This window comes from Eumetopias jubatus, unplaced genomic scaffold (assembly GCF_037043125.1).
Source record: "Eumetopias jubatus isolate StellerSeaLion01/CBP00866 unplaced genomic scaffold, mEumJub1_p1.0 scaffold_1, whole genome shotgun sequence".
NCBI classification, from domain to species: domain Eukaryota; kingdom Metazoa; phylum Chordata; class Mammalia; order Carnivora; family Otariidae; genus Eumetopias; species Eumetopias jubatus.
The window spans coordinates 218,032,338-218,045,967 of record NW_028274807.1 but is presented as its reverse complement, the minus strand read 5'-3'; the positions used below and the strand labels follow the sequence as shown (position 1 = coordinate 218,045,967).

Below are 13,630 nucleotides of genomic sequence, written 5' to 3'. Positions count from 1 at the left end.
AACGAGAAGCATCTGGGAGAGGGGGCTCTGACGAAGAGAGGAGGTGGTTGTGGGAGCAGGGGAGGAGGCAGGGGTCCCCATGCACCATGGAGGCCCCAGCTCTTGCTGGTGAGTGGTGGCCGAAGGCATGACTCCCACCGTGCCTCCCAGTCCTGCCGCCTGGCGTGCCTGGGGGTCCATGTGCATGTCCCTGGACCGTGGGCACAGGGCCGGGGGGGCGGTGGCCTGCCGTGCCCTGTGCCACCAGCTTGCCAGAGGACGGGGGACAGGGTGGGAGGCTGGATAGCAGGTGTCCATGCCCAGGGTCTGAGAAAGCAGCTCTGGCTTGTCCGTTTCATGGGTGAGCTTCCTGACGTCTGCACACCTGTCCGGGTCCCTGCATGTCATCCTGCCCTCGGCGGCATCCGGGTGCATCCGACTGAGGGTCTGCACCCCTGCCGTCTGCCGCCGTGTGCCCCCGCCATGTGCCGGGGAGGCAGGGCCCGCGCACGTGCAGAGCTCCTGAGAGCCGAGCTGGGGGTGGGACCTGGGACCCCACCTTCAAGCCCGCTGTGTGGAGGGGCAGGCTGAGGCCCGGGAGGGTGGGGGGCAGGTCTGTGTCACCAGTCACCGGCACTGCCTCCCTCCGGAGGCCTTTTCCTGTGGGGGGGGAGGGCCCGCCAATGAGGGCCGGGCCCGTCACGTGGGCCTGACAGCTGGGGAGGGGGTGGCCAGCGACAATGTGGGCCTGAGGCAGCCACTATTGAGCGCTGCAGGCTTGAGACCCCCAGCCTGACAGACCCCAGCCCGCCTATCTCAGGCCCCTGGCCCCAGGCCGCACCATGTTCTCCAGGAAGAAGCGGGAGCTCATGAAAACCCCTTCTATCTCGAAGAAGAACCGGGCGGGAAGCCCCAGCCCACAGCCCTTGGGGGTGAGTGAGCCTCTGTGGGGAGTGAGAGCGGGCGGGGACCTTGGAGAAACACCCAGGCGGCAGGGGCCCAAGGGTGTGCAGTGTGCTGGGGGCCCAGGACCCAGCGGCTCCATGCTGGGCCGGCGGCGGGGGGCTCACACGAGCTACAGCCCCTACCGGGCTGGACGGCATGGGCCACGCAGGACAGTCTGGGACCCTGGCGTTCGGCTCATGGTAGGAGCCCTTTGGGCTGACCACCGCATCCCTCCTCGTCGACCAGGGCTGGCTTGTGGGGCCGAGGGAGGGGTCGGGAGGGTGCCAGGGCGGGGGCGGCATTGGGTCTGGGACCACAGGGTGGTGGTCAGGGAGTCTGGGGGCAGCGGTGCCATGGGAGGTGAGAGCTATAGCTCGGCTAGGGAGCCCAAGGTTTATAGGGCAGCAGGGCACGAAACAAGACCCTTGGGTGTAGGGCTGGGGGCATCTCTGGGGTCTGGAGGGCTACAAGGTTTGGGGCCATCTATAAGGCCTGGGGGTGTCTGTGGAACTTGGGGGTCTACAGGACTCTTAGGGGCCCGGGAATCGACAGAAGTGTCTTCACCAGGGAGTAGAGGTGTCTGCAGCAGCCGGGAGGGGGCTACAAGGGCTGAGGACCCCCTCCGGCCCTCCCTACTCCACCAGGAAGTGGGGTGCCCCTCCCCCGCGCCCTCACAGGCCCCACCCCTGGCTGTGGTTTGGGCAGAGACCGTTGTTTGTGAAAGCGCTGGGGAAGAGGATGTTGGGTAACAGGTGTGGGCGGGGCAGGGCACCAAATCTCGGCCCTCTGACCTCTGGCCTTTGATCCCTGTGGGGTCAGGCCAAGGACCTTCCAGAGCCCCCACTTCGTTTCTGGGGAAACTGAGGCCATGCCTGGGCTGGAACACCATGATCAGCTTGCCCCCCACCCTCCCAGGAGCTGCCCAGGAAAGATGGGGCTGATGCTGTGTCCCTTGGACCCAGCCTGGAGCCACCAAGTGCAGCCTCAAATGCCAAGGCCACGGGCACCCTCAAACGGCCCACCAGCCTGAGCCGCCATGCCAGCGCTGCTGGCTTCCCGCTGTCCGGCGCCAGTTCCTGGACGCTGGGCCGGGGCCATCGCAGCCCGCTGACCACAGCCAGCCCTGCCGAGCTCCCCATCGAGGGGCCCTGCCCCGACACTGTGGAGGACATCTCCCAGCTGCTGACTGACGTGGGCCGCTTCGCCAAGGCGCTTGAGAAGCTCAAGGAGTGTGTCCTGAGCGACGGTGAGAAGCGGCAGGACCACTGAGGCCTGGGTGGCAGGCAGGGCCGGATGCAGAGATGTCAGAGCCTGCAGGCTCAAGGCAGGGTGGAGGGAGGGAAGCCGGCAGGCTCAGGAGGCGATGAATGGCAGCCAGGGTCCTGAGGGATGAGTAGGAGTTCGGAGGCCAGGAGCAGAGAAAGGCACTGAGGCGGAGGGAACATCACGTATACAGGCTCAGAAACATAAAATGGAGATGCATTTGGGGGAACAAGTTTTGGGGCACCACTGGTGCAGGAAGGCATTGAGAACAGCGGGCTGAGGGAGCCCAGCTGTTCTCCTGAGGGCCACGGGTAGCCATAGAGAATGCTAGAGCAGAGGCAGGGCACGCTGGAGCCACGGGGCCTGGCTGGAGAGGGATCCAGGAGGGACAAGGGGCAGGACCAGCATGTGAGCCGCCGGCGTGAGTGGCCTGTTTGGGATGGCAGTTCCGTTTTCTCCTCCATGTGGCGCTGACAGCCCAGCTTCCTGCCGAGTTATTTTCATCTGCTTCCTGTTTGTCCCTGGCACCTCGTGCGCAGCCTGCGGCCGCTGCCCACTCCCCAAAAACCACAGTGCCAGAACCATGCCTGGCGCTCTGACCTGCCCCCCCCCCCCAGGCGCCTGCACTACAGATCAGGAAACTGAGGCCCCTCGTGGGGCCCTGACCCCCGGCTCTCTTGGCCAAGGAGGGGCCTGAGCTGGGGTTTGACCTCAGCCTCCCAGCAGCCTCTCCAGAGGCCTGGCCCCTGCTGGGCGGGAGGTGGGAGCCCCCCAGGGTTATCTGGTCCGGGCGGGGGGCCAGAGCGGCTTCCTGGGGAAACTGTCTAATCTCAGTTCCTTTCCGATCCCTGCACTTCCTTGGAGGCCAGGCCTGGGCGGGGCTGAGCCCGAGGGCGTCCTGTGGGAGGCTGGGACAGGGCAGGGCACTCTTGTACCCACTTTGGGCCACCTGGAAGAGAGGATGTGGGTTGAGTCCGGCGCTTCCTCTGCTGGGCCTCCTCCCCTGAGCCTCAGGTGTCTCATATGTGAAATGGGGCCGTCATGGGGCCTGTGGGATAGCAGACTGTAGCTAGCGTTCTCAGCACTGTGACGGGCGCGAGAACAGCGAGCCCCAAGGTGGGGGACGGTGCAGGGCCCGGCTGGGAGCACCTGGGCTGCGCGGGGCGGGGGGCGCAGAAGGAAGGTCCCGGGGAGGGGCGTGGCCCAGCCTTCCCTGGATTGTGCCGGAGCCTGAGGTGCTGGGGCCGAGCTCTCACCGGTGGGGACCTTCAGCGGGGGTCCTCAGGCTGAGAAAGGACAGCGTCGTCTATCGGGCACGGGGTCCGAGGGCAGGCAGGTGTCAAGGCTGTCCTCCCAGCTGGCCGCCCCCTGCCCCCCGCCCCAGGTCCCTCTCTGCTGTCGACAGAACCTTGAGCAGCCCTGAGAGGTCGTGGCAGGAAAGGGGCCTGTGGGGCTGCATGGAGGGGGAGGGTGCCAGGGCTGTAACTTGAAGGGCAAGCGGGAGTTTGCTCTGGAAGGACATGAAGAGTGTCCTGAGCAGAAGGGACTGCCTAAACCACGGTCTGGCCTTCGTGGACCTGGCCAGCCGCCCGGAGAGGCCTGTGCCTCCCCTGGGGTCCCGCCTCTGCCTCAGTCTCCCCACTGGGGTCAGGAGCTCTGGGGGGGAGGCAAGCAGTCTTTCCCTGGGGCCGGGGGCTTCCTCCCTGCTCACACCGCTCTGCCCGGCAGACCTCCTCGAGGCCCGCCGGCCGCTGGCCCACGAGTACCTGGGGGAGGCCCTTCGTATGATGCGTCAGATCATCTCCAAGTACCCGCTGCTGAACACCGTGGAGTCACTCACTGCTGCTGGCACCCTCATTGCCAAGATCAGAGGTCAGCCGGCCCCGGGCACGGCAGTCAGGGCCCCGGGGGCCCCGGGAGGGCTTCCTGGAGGAAGGGACGTCTGAAGCATGTTTTCAAGGGTGCCTAGCAATTTGACAGGCCCAACTGCTCTCGAGCTGCTCCTGGGTTAAGGGCTCCCTTCAGTTAGTTGTGGGCAGGGGTGGTGGCGTCCCGGCGTGGGCCAAGCCCCCTGGTCCTTGTCTCTGCCCACCAGGCTTCCATTATGAGTGCAACAAAGAGTCTGACAAGCAGGAGTTTGAGAAGGCCCTGGAGACCATCGCTCTCTCCTTCAGTAACACGTGAGCGCCGCGGGGCCTGCAGAGTGGGGCTGGGGGTGCGGGGCCCGCGTGTCTCTTGATGCTGACCCTTCCCTGCCTTGCAGCGTGTCCGAGTTCCTCATGGGGGAGGTGGACAGCAGCACTCTCCTGTCAGTGCCCCCTGGGGACCCCAGCCAGGTGAGCAGGGGGCCCGGATGCTGCATGGGGCCAGGCTGGCAGGGGGGCACTCCTGTCTCCTCCACCCAGGATCGGGGTCAGGGTGGGGGGCCCTCCTGTCTCCTCTGTCCGGGGTCAGGGTGGGGGGCCCTCCTGTCTCCTCCGTCCAGGGTCGGGGTCGGGAGTGGCATTCCTGTCTCCTCCGTCCAGGATCAGGGTCAGGGTGGGGGGCCCTCCTGTCTCCTCCGTCCAGGGTCGGGGTCGGGAGTGGCATTCCTGTCTCCTCCGTCCAGGGTGGGGGGGAGGCGTGGCTGTCTCCTGCATGGGGGCATCGAACAGAGCCCAGCACAGGGGCAGACGCACCTGTGTCTCTCCTGAGCAGACCATGGAGAACCTGTACGGACCGGGCAGTGAGGGCGCCGCCCCCAGCGCGGACGACTGTGACGCGGGTGAGCATCCTCTGAGCGGCACATGGGCAGGCGCTCGCGTGGGGGGCCGAGGGTGGGAGGGAGGGCTGGGGGCGCCGGGCTGGGCTAAGCGGGTGCTCTGCAGGCGGCCTGCCCCCCGAGGAGGTGGACATGCTGCTGCAGCGCTGTGAGGGGGGCGTGGACGCCGCGCTGCAGTACGCCAAGAACATGGCCAAGTACATGAAGGACCTCATCGGCTACCTGGAGAAGCGGACTTCGCTGGGTAAGAGCGGCCGGGCAGGCTCTGGTGGGGGCCAGCCCCCACGGCCCTGCACTCACACCGCTCCCCGACCCCCGCAGAGATGGACTTTGCCAAAGGCGTGCAGAAGATCGTGCACAACTGCAGACAGAGCTTCATGCAGGAGGTGGGGTCCCTGGGCCTGGGGGTGCGTGTCAGCCCCGCCCGGCGGGGCCAGAGGGCCGGGCTCTCCCACCTGCACCGGGGATGCTGACAGCCGCGGAGGGAGCCGGGGAGGCTGTGTAGCCCCCACCCCCGTGACCGCCGCTCTCCCCCCACAGCCCCACATGCCCCTGCTGTCCATCTACTCCCTGGCCCTGGAGCAGGACCTGGAGTTTGGCCACGGCATGGTGCAGGGGGTGAGCACACTGCAGACCCAGACCCTCATGCAGGTACGCCGGCGGGCAGGCGGGCAGGCGGGCGGGCGGCGGTGGACTGTGGCTGTACCAGGGCCTCCGCCTGCTCACAGCCTGTCCCCCCCCAGCCCCTGAACCTGAGGCGGCTGGAGCATGAGAAGCGCAGGAAGGAGATTAAGGAGTCATGGCACCGCGCCCAGAGGAAGCTGGTACGCCGGTGGGGGCGGGGGGGCGCAGGAGGAACCGCATGGGGCTGGCTGCGGTGCCTCTGCCTCAGATGGACGCCAGGCCCGCCAGCCCCAGCTGTGCAGGCAGGAGTGGGGAGACGGGGCGTGGCCCGCGGTCCAGGGCGCGTGGGGTTGGCGGGAGACAGGCTCTCCCGGGTCTGGAGGGTGCGTTTCTCTTTGCCACATTCCGTTTGAGACTTTCCCAAAGCTACTAGATCTTTGCTGTCTAGCTCTGCTGACAGGGCCTGTGGCTTCCAGGCCCAGCGCAGCCGGCAAACGCACCTCCCCCTGTGCCCCCGCAAGGGTTCGCTCCTCCGCTCCCGGCCTTCTACACCCCCTTCCACGAGCCGCGTGCTCGTCCTGGTCTGTCGGCCGCTTGGCTCGTTGCACTAGACCCCACTGGTGGACATTCTGGTCATTGCTGGGCTGTTGGTGTTTGTGACTGCTTGGGCCCATCTGTCAGACGTGCGCCCCGAGCCGGCGGGCTGGGGGAGGGTGTGGGCCTGCGAGCTGATCCCGAGCTGTAGCTGCTTTCGTCCTCCGAACCCTCACTTCCTGTCCTTGGCTCACTTTGGATTGGACGAGGGCCTATTTCTTATTGATTTGCCAGAGCTCTTGACATATTAGAGAACTCAGCCCTGGCTGATGTGAGCTACAGACCCCCGCCGCCCCAGCACCTGGTTTATTGTTTTGACTTCTGATTTCACCTGCGGCCTGTTTTTCCGGGCAGAAGCCTGTGAGCGTCAGCTGTTGTCTTTTCTCACATGGTTCCTGGGTCCTGTGTCACGCGTTCGAGGCTGTGTTTAAATATTCTGCAGGGCTTCTCCTGGTATTTGTACGAGCTCATTTACGTGTAAGCCTCTGATGGTGTAGGCTGCGAGGTGTGGCCCCCACAATACCCGCTTGGTTTCTGACCTAGCGCTCTTCCTGCCAACCCTGAGGGTGCCTGGCTTCCTGCCGGGGCGGCCTCACTGTTCTCCTGCGCACGAGGGGAAGTGAGAGACGGAAGCGTGGCTGCCCCTCTGGCGGGGGCGGGTGGGGCCCTCGGCGGGTCACCGAGCTCGCGTCCCTGCCTCGGGGCTGTAAGGGTCCTCCCAGGGTCCCACTGTGGGAGTCTCTCCTGTTCTCCGGCCGTCAGCTCTGGGGCAGGGCCCCGGTCGCGCTGTGGGCTGTGGGCTGTGGGCACGTGTGGGCGGCGGAGGGGCCTGACTCAGCCTCTGGCTGGGGGCCGGGGGGGGACGCCAGGGGACCGGGCCCAGCTGGACGATGGCTCTGGACCGGCGTCCTCACCCCCATGCCTGCAGCAAGAGGCGGAGTCCAACCTGCGCAAGGCCAAGCAGGGCTACTCGCAGCGCTGTGAGGACCACAGCAAGGCTCGCTTCCTGGCGGCCAAGGCCGAGGAGGAGCAGGCGGTCACTGGGCCCGGGGCCGCCGCCTCCAAGACCCTGGACAAGCGGCGGCGCCTGGAGGAGGAGGCTAAGAACAAGGTGAGCGCGGCCGGGGAGGGGCCGTGGAGGGCAGATCCCGACACCCGGCAGAGGTGCGTCCTGCAGGTGGGCCTCCCTCCCCTCTCTGCGGCCCGGGCTCCCGCGGCGGGCCTGGCGGCGTCCGAGGCCTGTACCGGCTGAGGGTTCTGTGTGCCCCCCGGCCCCCGTCTAGGCAGAGGAAGCCATGGCCACCTACCGGACGTGTGTGGCCGACGCCAAGACGCAGAAGCAGGAACTGGAGGACACCAAGGTGACGGTGCTGCGGCAGATCCAGGAGGTCATCCGGCAGAGCGACCAGACCATCAAGTCGGTGCGTGCCCGGAGTCCCTGCGCTCCGGCGGGGCGGGGTCAGCTGCGCGTCTGGTGTGGCTCACGCGCGCACGCCCGCCCCGCCTGTAGGCCACCATCTCCTACTACCAGATGTTGCACATGCAGACGGCCTCGCTGCCTGTGCACTTCCAGATGCTTTGCGAAAGCAGCAAACTGTATGACCCGGGGCAGCAGTACGCGTCGTACGTAAGCCAGCTGCAGAGGGACGAGGAGCCCGACGTACGCTACGACTTTGAGCCCCATGTCTCCACCAACGCCTGGTACGGCCCCCTGCGCGTGCCCGGGGCGCGGGGCCTCCCCCGCCGTGGGGCTGGCCATGCCGATGCTTCCGTGACCCCCGCCCTGTCCCTCCAGGTCCCCGGTCATGCGCCCCCGGAAGGGAAGCCTCGTCAGTGACGCCACGGGGGTAGAGGCCACCGGCAGCCCTGAGGAGGAAGGTGGGCCCAGCGATGGCGCACTTGCCAAGGAGCGCAGGGGTGAGTGCGGGGCGGGGGTGCAGGGGTGCAGGGTGGGCGTGGCCTCCCCTGGCCCCTCCGCCCCCATGGGACATGCCTCCTTCTGCAGGTGGGCGTGGACACCAGGTGCACAAGTCGTGGCCAACAACCATGTCAGACTCGGACGGCAGCCTGGACCCCAGCCCTGGCTCAGGTGAAGGCACCTGTCAGCCCGGTGGCTGGCGGCTGGGGGGGGCACTCATCGTGCGGCCAGGGCCATGGAGGGTGTACCCGCTGTGAGCCAGCTCTGGGGAGGGTCCGGCTGACCCGTGGTCTGGGCCTGTGGGCTTGGTGTCTGACAGCCGCCTCCTGCTCAGGGGACTTTAAGAAGTTGGAGCGGATGTCGTCCAGCGGCACCATGTCGTCCAGCGAGGAGCTGGCGGACCAGGAGGGCAGCGCAGGGGCGTCAGCCTTCGAGCAGGGTGAGGGGCCCCTGAGCGGGACATCCAGGGGAGGGGTTCTGGACTCGGCCAGTGGGCCTGGCCCTGACCTGCCTTGCTGAGGCTGACCGCCTGCCCCACCCCCCAGCTGACCTCAATGGCATGGCCCCCGAGCTGCCAGTGCCCATGCCCAGTGGGCCCTTCCGCAACGTGGGGCTGTCCAAGGCTGCCCGCACACACCGGCTGAGGAAACTGCGCACACCGGCCAAGTGCAGGGAGTGTAACAGCTATGTCTACTTCCAGGGTGCCGAGTGTGAGGAGGTGAGTGGGGCTCCGACGGCCGGGCACGCGTGCTCAGCAAGCTCCCTTCAGCTGGGAGCCAGGGGGAGCATGTGGAGACCCCAAGGGCCCTGGAGGGAGAGACAGCGGGCAGAGGTCAGCACTGGTGCCAAGGCCTGGAGCGGGGGCCGGCCGGGCGGTCAGAGGACCCAGGCCCGGGTGGCAGGCAGGGGTGCGGCACCCATGGAGAGGGGAGGGTCAGGAGGGCTTCAGAGAGGAGGTGGCGGGGGCTGGGGGCTGGGGGCTGACTCGCTCGGCACCCGCCCGCCCACACAGTGCTGCCTGGCCTGCCACAAGAAGTGTCTGGAGACACTGGCCATCCAGTGCGGCCACAAGAAACTCCAGGGCCGCCTGCAGCTCTTCGGCCAGGACTTCTCCCAGGCGGCCCAGAGCACGACCGACGGCGTGCCCTTCATCATCAAGAAGTGCGTCTGCGAGATCGAGCAGCGGGCGCTGCACACCAAGGTGCCTGCCCCGGGGGCGGCAGTGGGGGCTCCGTCCTGGGGGTGGGCGTGGGCCCAGACTGACGGCGGCCCCCACAGGGCATCTACCGCGTCAACGGGGTGAAGACACGCGTGGAGAAGTTGTGCCAGGCGTTTGAGAATGGCAAGGAGCTGGTGGAACTGTCACAGGCCTCACCCCACGACATCAGCAACGTCCTCAAACTCTACCTGCGGCAGGTGGGGCGGGGGGCCGGGGCTGAAAGCACACCAGCCAGGGCAGGGGTGGGGATGCCGGGCCGGGGCCACGGACCCCACCGACCTGTCACCCCGCAGCTGCCCGAACCTATCCTCTCCTTCCGCCTCTACCACGAGCTCGTGGGTCTGGCCAAGGACAACCTGAAGGCGGAGGCAGAGGCCAAGGCGGCGTCGCGGGGTCGGGCAGATGTGGTCGAGAGCGAGGCCGCGGCCACCGCCATGGCGGGCCGGCTGCGGGAGCTCCTGCAGGCCCTGCCTCCCGAGAACCGGGCCACACTGCAGTACTTGCTACGGCACCTGCGCAGGTGAGGGCCCAGGTGGGCAGGGGCCCGGGTGAGGGCCAGCCGGGTAGGGGCCCAGGTGGGCAGGGGCCCGGGGGGCGTCTGCTCATGCCTGCTCCTGAGTCCACGTGACCCCCAGGATCGTGGAGGTCGAGCAGGACAACAAGATGACTCCGGGGAACCTGGGCATTGTGTTTGGACCCACGCTGCTGCGGCCAAAGCCCACCGAGGCCACCGTGTCCCTGTCCTCCCTGGTCGACTACCCCCACCAGGCCCGCGTCGTGGAGACCCTCATTGCCCACTACGGCCTGATCTTCAAGGAGGAGCCCGAGGAGGTGCCTGGGGGCCAGGTGAGGGTGGTGGCGGGGCCCAGGGCTGCCCACTCTGAGCAGGGGGGCCGGGACCAAGAGCCCTGGTTTCAGCAGGGTGGTCAGGAGGGGCCTCGGAGGCATTTTTAAGCAAAGAACCGATGCGGGGGGCTCAACTCTGGGAGAGATTCACTGCTGGTGCAAAGGCCCCGTGGCCGCACCTCCTCCACCTGCCTCTGGAGCCCAGCCCTGTCTGGCTCCATCTCTGCGCCGCCTCCAGCACGTCCTCAGGCTTGGGCTTGCGTGCTGCCCCGCCGGGTCCACCTGCCACTTACCTGGCTGCTGGGCCACCGGTTCTCACTTCCACAAGCTCTGCGTGCTTGGTTTCCCAGCACCTCACTCTCGTGCTCCGGTCCCCGTGGAGGGTCTGTCATCCCTCTCCAGGGGCCTGTGGGTGTGCAGGGGCGGCAGGACACGCTGGTGTCCACGCAGGACCTCAGCCTGCTGCCCCAGTGCGACAAGTGCAGCCCATGTGCGACACGGGATTCAGTGTCATCACATGTACAGTTGCACAGGGTGCTAACAAGTTTTAGGCTTTTTTAATTTTTAGTCAATTTACAACAGAACAGAGCTGGGATGGGCCGGAATCCCTGAGCCCTGTTCTGCCATCTGTAGGACAGCACGTATGTGCAGAGGGCTGAGGCCATGGTGCAGGTGCCGTACCCAGAGGCGAGTGCGGGGGCCGCCTTCCTCCTGCAGGAGGAGGCTGCAGACGGGGGCCCAGGTAAGCGGTGGGGACAGCCAGGCAGGCTGCTGGGCGATGTGCCTGGGCGCTGCGCGGCTGTGGGTTTGTCTCCCACGGAGAGAGCTTTTCTGACCTGTCGCAAATACCAGCCAAGAGATGCCTTTCTGAGGTGTTGTGTAGACACCGGAGGGGGTACCCTGTGCATGGCCCCGTGCGCCCTGTGCGCAGAGCCTGCCCCTTTGGCTGTGGGTGGGCGGTCCCGGGGTAGGGAGTCGGGCCTGGTGAGGGTGACAGCATGTCAGGCAGTGGGCCCCAGGGCCCTCCTGGTCACGACGTCTGTCTGTCCTGTCTCCCCTGCTCCTGCCCGCGCCCCCCGCCTTTCCTGACCTCCCAGAATCCCAGGTGGCCTCCAATGACTCTGACTCTGAGGTGGAGGAGGCCTCAGACCTGCTGTCCCCAGCGGACAGGGGTGCTGTGCACCGCCTCAGTTTCCTGGAGAAGCCGGGCAGCGAGGCCAGCGCCGAAGAGGGCCAGGGCAGCCGCAGCGGCAGCGAGGAGCAGCTGGGAGACGCGGCTGCGGCCGGGGAGGGCCTGGCCCAGCAGCTTTCCGAGTACAACGCCAACCAGTGCAACAACGTAGCCGAGGTCCAGCTGCCCGCCATGAGGCTCCGCGGTGGGCGGGTCGAAGCAGGCTCAGGCCAGGAGAGGCAGCCGGAGTTTGTCTAGCTGGGGCACTGCATGTCCAGTCCCTGTGGATGTCCAGGCCCTGCAAGGCCCGCTCCAAGCCCAATGCACCAAGGACATTGCTGCCCTTTCCAGAAGCTTCTGGGAGCAGGGCTGGGTGAGGCCTGCCCTGTGTTCGCCTGCGTGCTGGGGCTCGTGTGGACGGAGAGGCCACGTACGCCCCTGCTGAGTGGCCCTGCCCTTGGGGCCAGCCACCCCACGGGCCACTGGGCCACCACGGAGGCTACACTGGAAGCCAGATGGCAGGGGCCAGGAGGCAGCGTCGGGCCCCGGGGGTGCAGGCACGCGGTGAGGTCGGTCCTGCGTCACGACGTAGATTTTCAAATGCACATTTATTTTGCTTAAAATAAAGTTTTAGATCTGAGCCCATCTTGTCTGGCGGTGTGGGAGGGGGCCACAGTCGACTTAGCATCTCCTTGGTGCCTTGCTGGCGACGACTCGCAGGAAGAGAAATTCCAGTAAAATAGCCCAGTTAGGGACCTTCAAGGCTGGCCGTGCACACACAGCGTCAAATAAGCACTTCCTAGAAGCTTCTGGCCCAGCACTGCTTGGTGGAACCTTCCAGAAATGCTGTCCATTCAGGCTGTCGGGCTGGCCGCCACCGGCCCCATGTGGCTACTAAGCCCTGGAATGCGGCCGGGCCGAGCACCTGCAGTGCAAATCTCCTTTACACTGAGCAGCCTCAGAGCTGTGGCCACCTTGTGGGGAAGCACAGCGAACCCTCAGCCGGCAGCAGCCGAGGACCCTCCCCAATTCCTCTTACTGACCCCTCACCCCGGCTGTGCTGATCTTGGGAGGGTCAAGGTCAGCTCAGCAGCGGGAAGACCCAACCTTTCATTTGCTGCAAAAAACCAGATGGAATTCACACCCATCAGGACATAAACGGCTGGGGGGAGGGGCTGGCCCCCAGAAACCTGCAGCCCACCCCGCAGCTCAGGTGAGCAGCATCAGTGCCAGACAGAACGCTCTGCAGCAGCTAAGAAAGATCTGGAAAAGGAGGTCACCGAGCCAGCAAACAGTGGCCCAACGCTGGCTAACAGCACACGGCCATGCCCACACGTTTATGCCCTGCCTGTGGCTACTGCTGCCCAAAGTACAACAGGGACCATCTGGCCCAGAACTGGAAATACCGATTTCTGGCCCTTCAAAGAAAAAAATTGGCCGACCCAATATACATCTCAAAAAGGGTCACAAGAATTAACAGATAAAACTCTTTTAACTGTATCCAGTGTTCAGGCTGACAGCAGCTTTCCATTTACGGCGCTTAATCAAATAGCACACGTCACGGAAAGCACCCCCCGAAGCCTGGCCAGGCTTGTCACTAAGGGCTCTGGGGCCATGTGAATATGCCGAGAAGAGTCGAGTCACTGTGTCGTGCACTGGAGACTCCTTGCACGGCTCGACTTCCGTAGTCAGACACGTTCTCTCATGGCTTTGCACGTTTATTTAAAAAAACACAAAGAACAATTAAAACCCCACCGTGAGGCGTAAAGACCAATAACCAAGTTTTATTTTTTTTACTGTGGTTAGAATACACAGAATATTTGTCATTTCTAAGCACAAAGCTCCGCAGCGTGAAGCCCACTCACTCGGCCCTGCAGCCACCCCCACCCTCCGTCTCCAGAACGTTCCAGTCTCCCCACACGGAGACTCTGTCCCCACCCCCTGCCCCCGCCCCGGCTCCCACCCTCTCCTCTCTGTCTGTGTGGACGGGACTCCTCTGGGGACCTCCTGGGAGTGGGGTCCTGCGGGATGTGTCCTTCTGGGTCTGGCTTACTTTGGACAAGCTGACTTTGGAAAACAGTGCATGTGTATTTGGAGGGGGAGGGGACAAGCTCTACCCTTGAACAGGCGGATGGATCCACGGGAGAGGACCTGTACGCATGCACAGGAGGACCCGCTGGCCATTCTACAAAGTATCGAGACCCCAGGCTGTCCAAGGGGAAAGTGCATCCCTGTGTCACACTGGGCCCAGGAGTCAATCGCAGAATTTAAGGCCACGTGTAAACACACCAAACTTATGAACAGGTATCT

The 13,630-nt window shown here is 65.6% G+C and overlaps 1 protein-coding gene across 6 annotated transcripts; it reads left to right on the top strand.

The window, feature by feature from the left end:
• Positions 1–688: 688 nt before the first annotated feature.
• Positions 689–11,960, top strand: ARHGAP45 (Rho GTPase activating protein 45). Of its 6 annotated transcripts, none has more exons than XM_088018453.1 (23): positions 689–911; positions 1,840–2,170; positions 3,916–4,059; positions 4,283–4,367; positions 4,451–4,523; positions 4,885–4,951; positions 5,055–5,192; positions 5,270–5,334; positions 5,489–5,599; positions 5,692–5,772; positions 7,095–7,277; positions 7,450–7,587; positions 7,677–7,867; positions 7,962–8,083; positions 8,172–8,255; positions 8,419–8,523; positions 8,630–8,802; positions 9,097–9,285; positions 9,363–9,500; positions 9,597–9,823; positions 9,939–10,149; positions 10,783–10,891; positions 11,247–11,960. In XM_088018453.1, exons 1-23 carry the CDS (start codon positions 822–824, stop codon positions 11,576–11,578), a joined length of 3,387 nt encoding a protein of 1,128 aa, XP_087874579.1. In that variant the 5' UTR covers positions 689–821; the 3' UTR covers positions 11,579–11,960. The 6 variants fall into 6 exon arrangements, with proteins under 6 accessions (XP_087874579.1, XP_087874572.1, XP_087874582.1 ...); XM_088018446.1 differs by having other exon boundaries at positions 8,404–8,523; XM_088018456.1 differs by lacking the exon at positions 689–911 and adding an exon at positions 941–1,124 and having other exon boundaries at positions 7,740–7,867; positions 8,404–8,523.
• Positions 11,961–13,630: the final 1,670 nt, after the last annotated feature.

Bases quoted from the DNA above. Each gene is read 5' to 3' on its own strand.
- ARHGAP45 (XM_088018443.1), top strand. From the start codon at position 1,023: ATGCTGGGCCGGCGGCGGGGGGCTCACACGAGCTACAGCCCCTACCGG. The intron at 4,952-5,054 runs GTGAGCATCCTC...GGTGCTCTGCAG, and splicing joins CGCGGACGACTGTGACGCGG to GCGGCCTGCCCCCCGAGGAG. The intron at 5,193-5,269 runs GTAAGAGCGGCC...CGACCCCCGCAG, and splicing joins GGAGAAGCGGACTTCGCTGG to AGATGGACTTTGCCAAAGGC.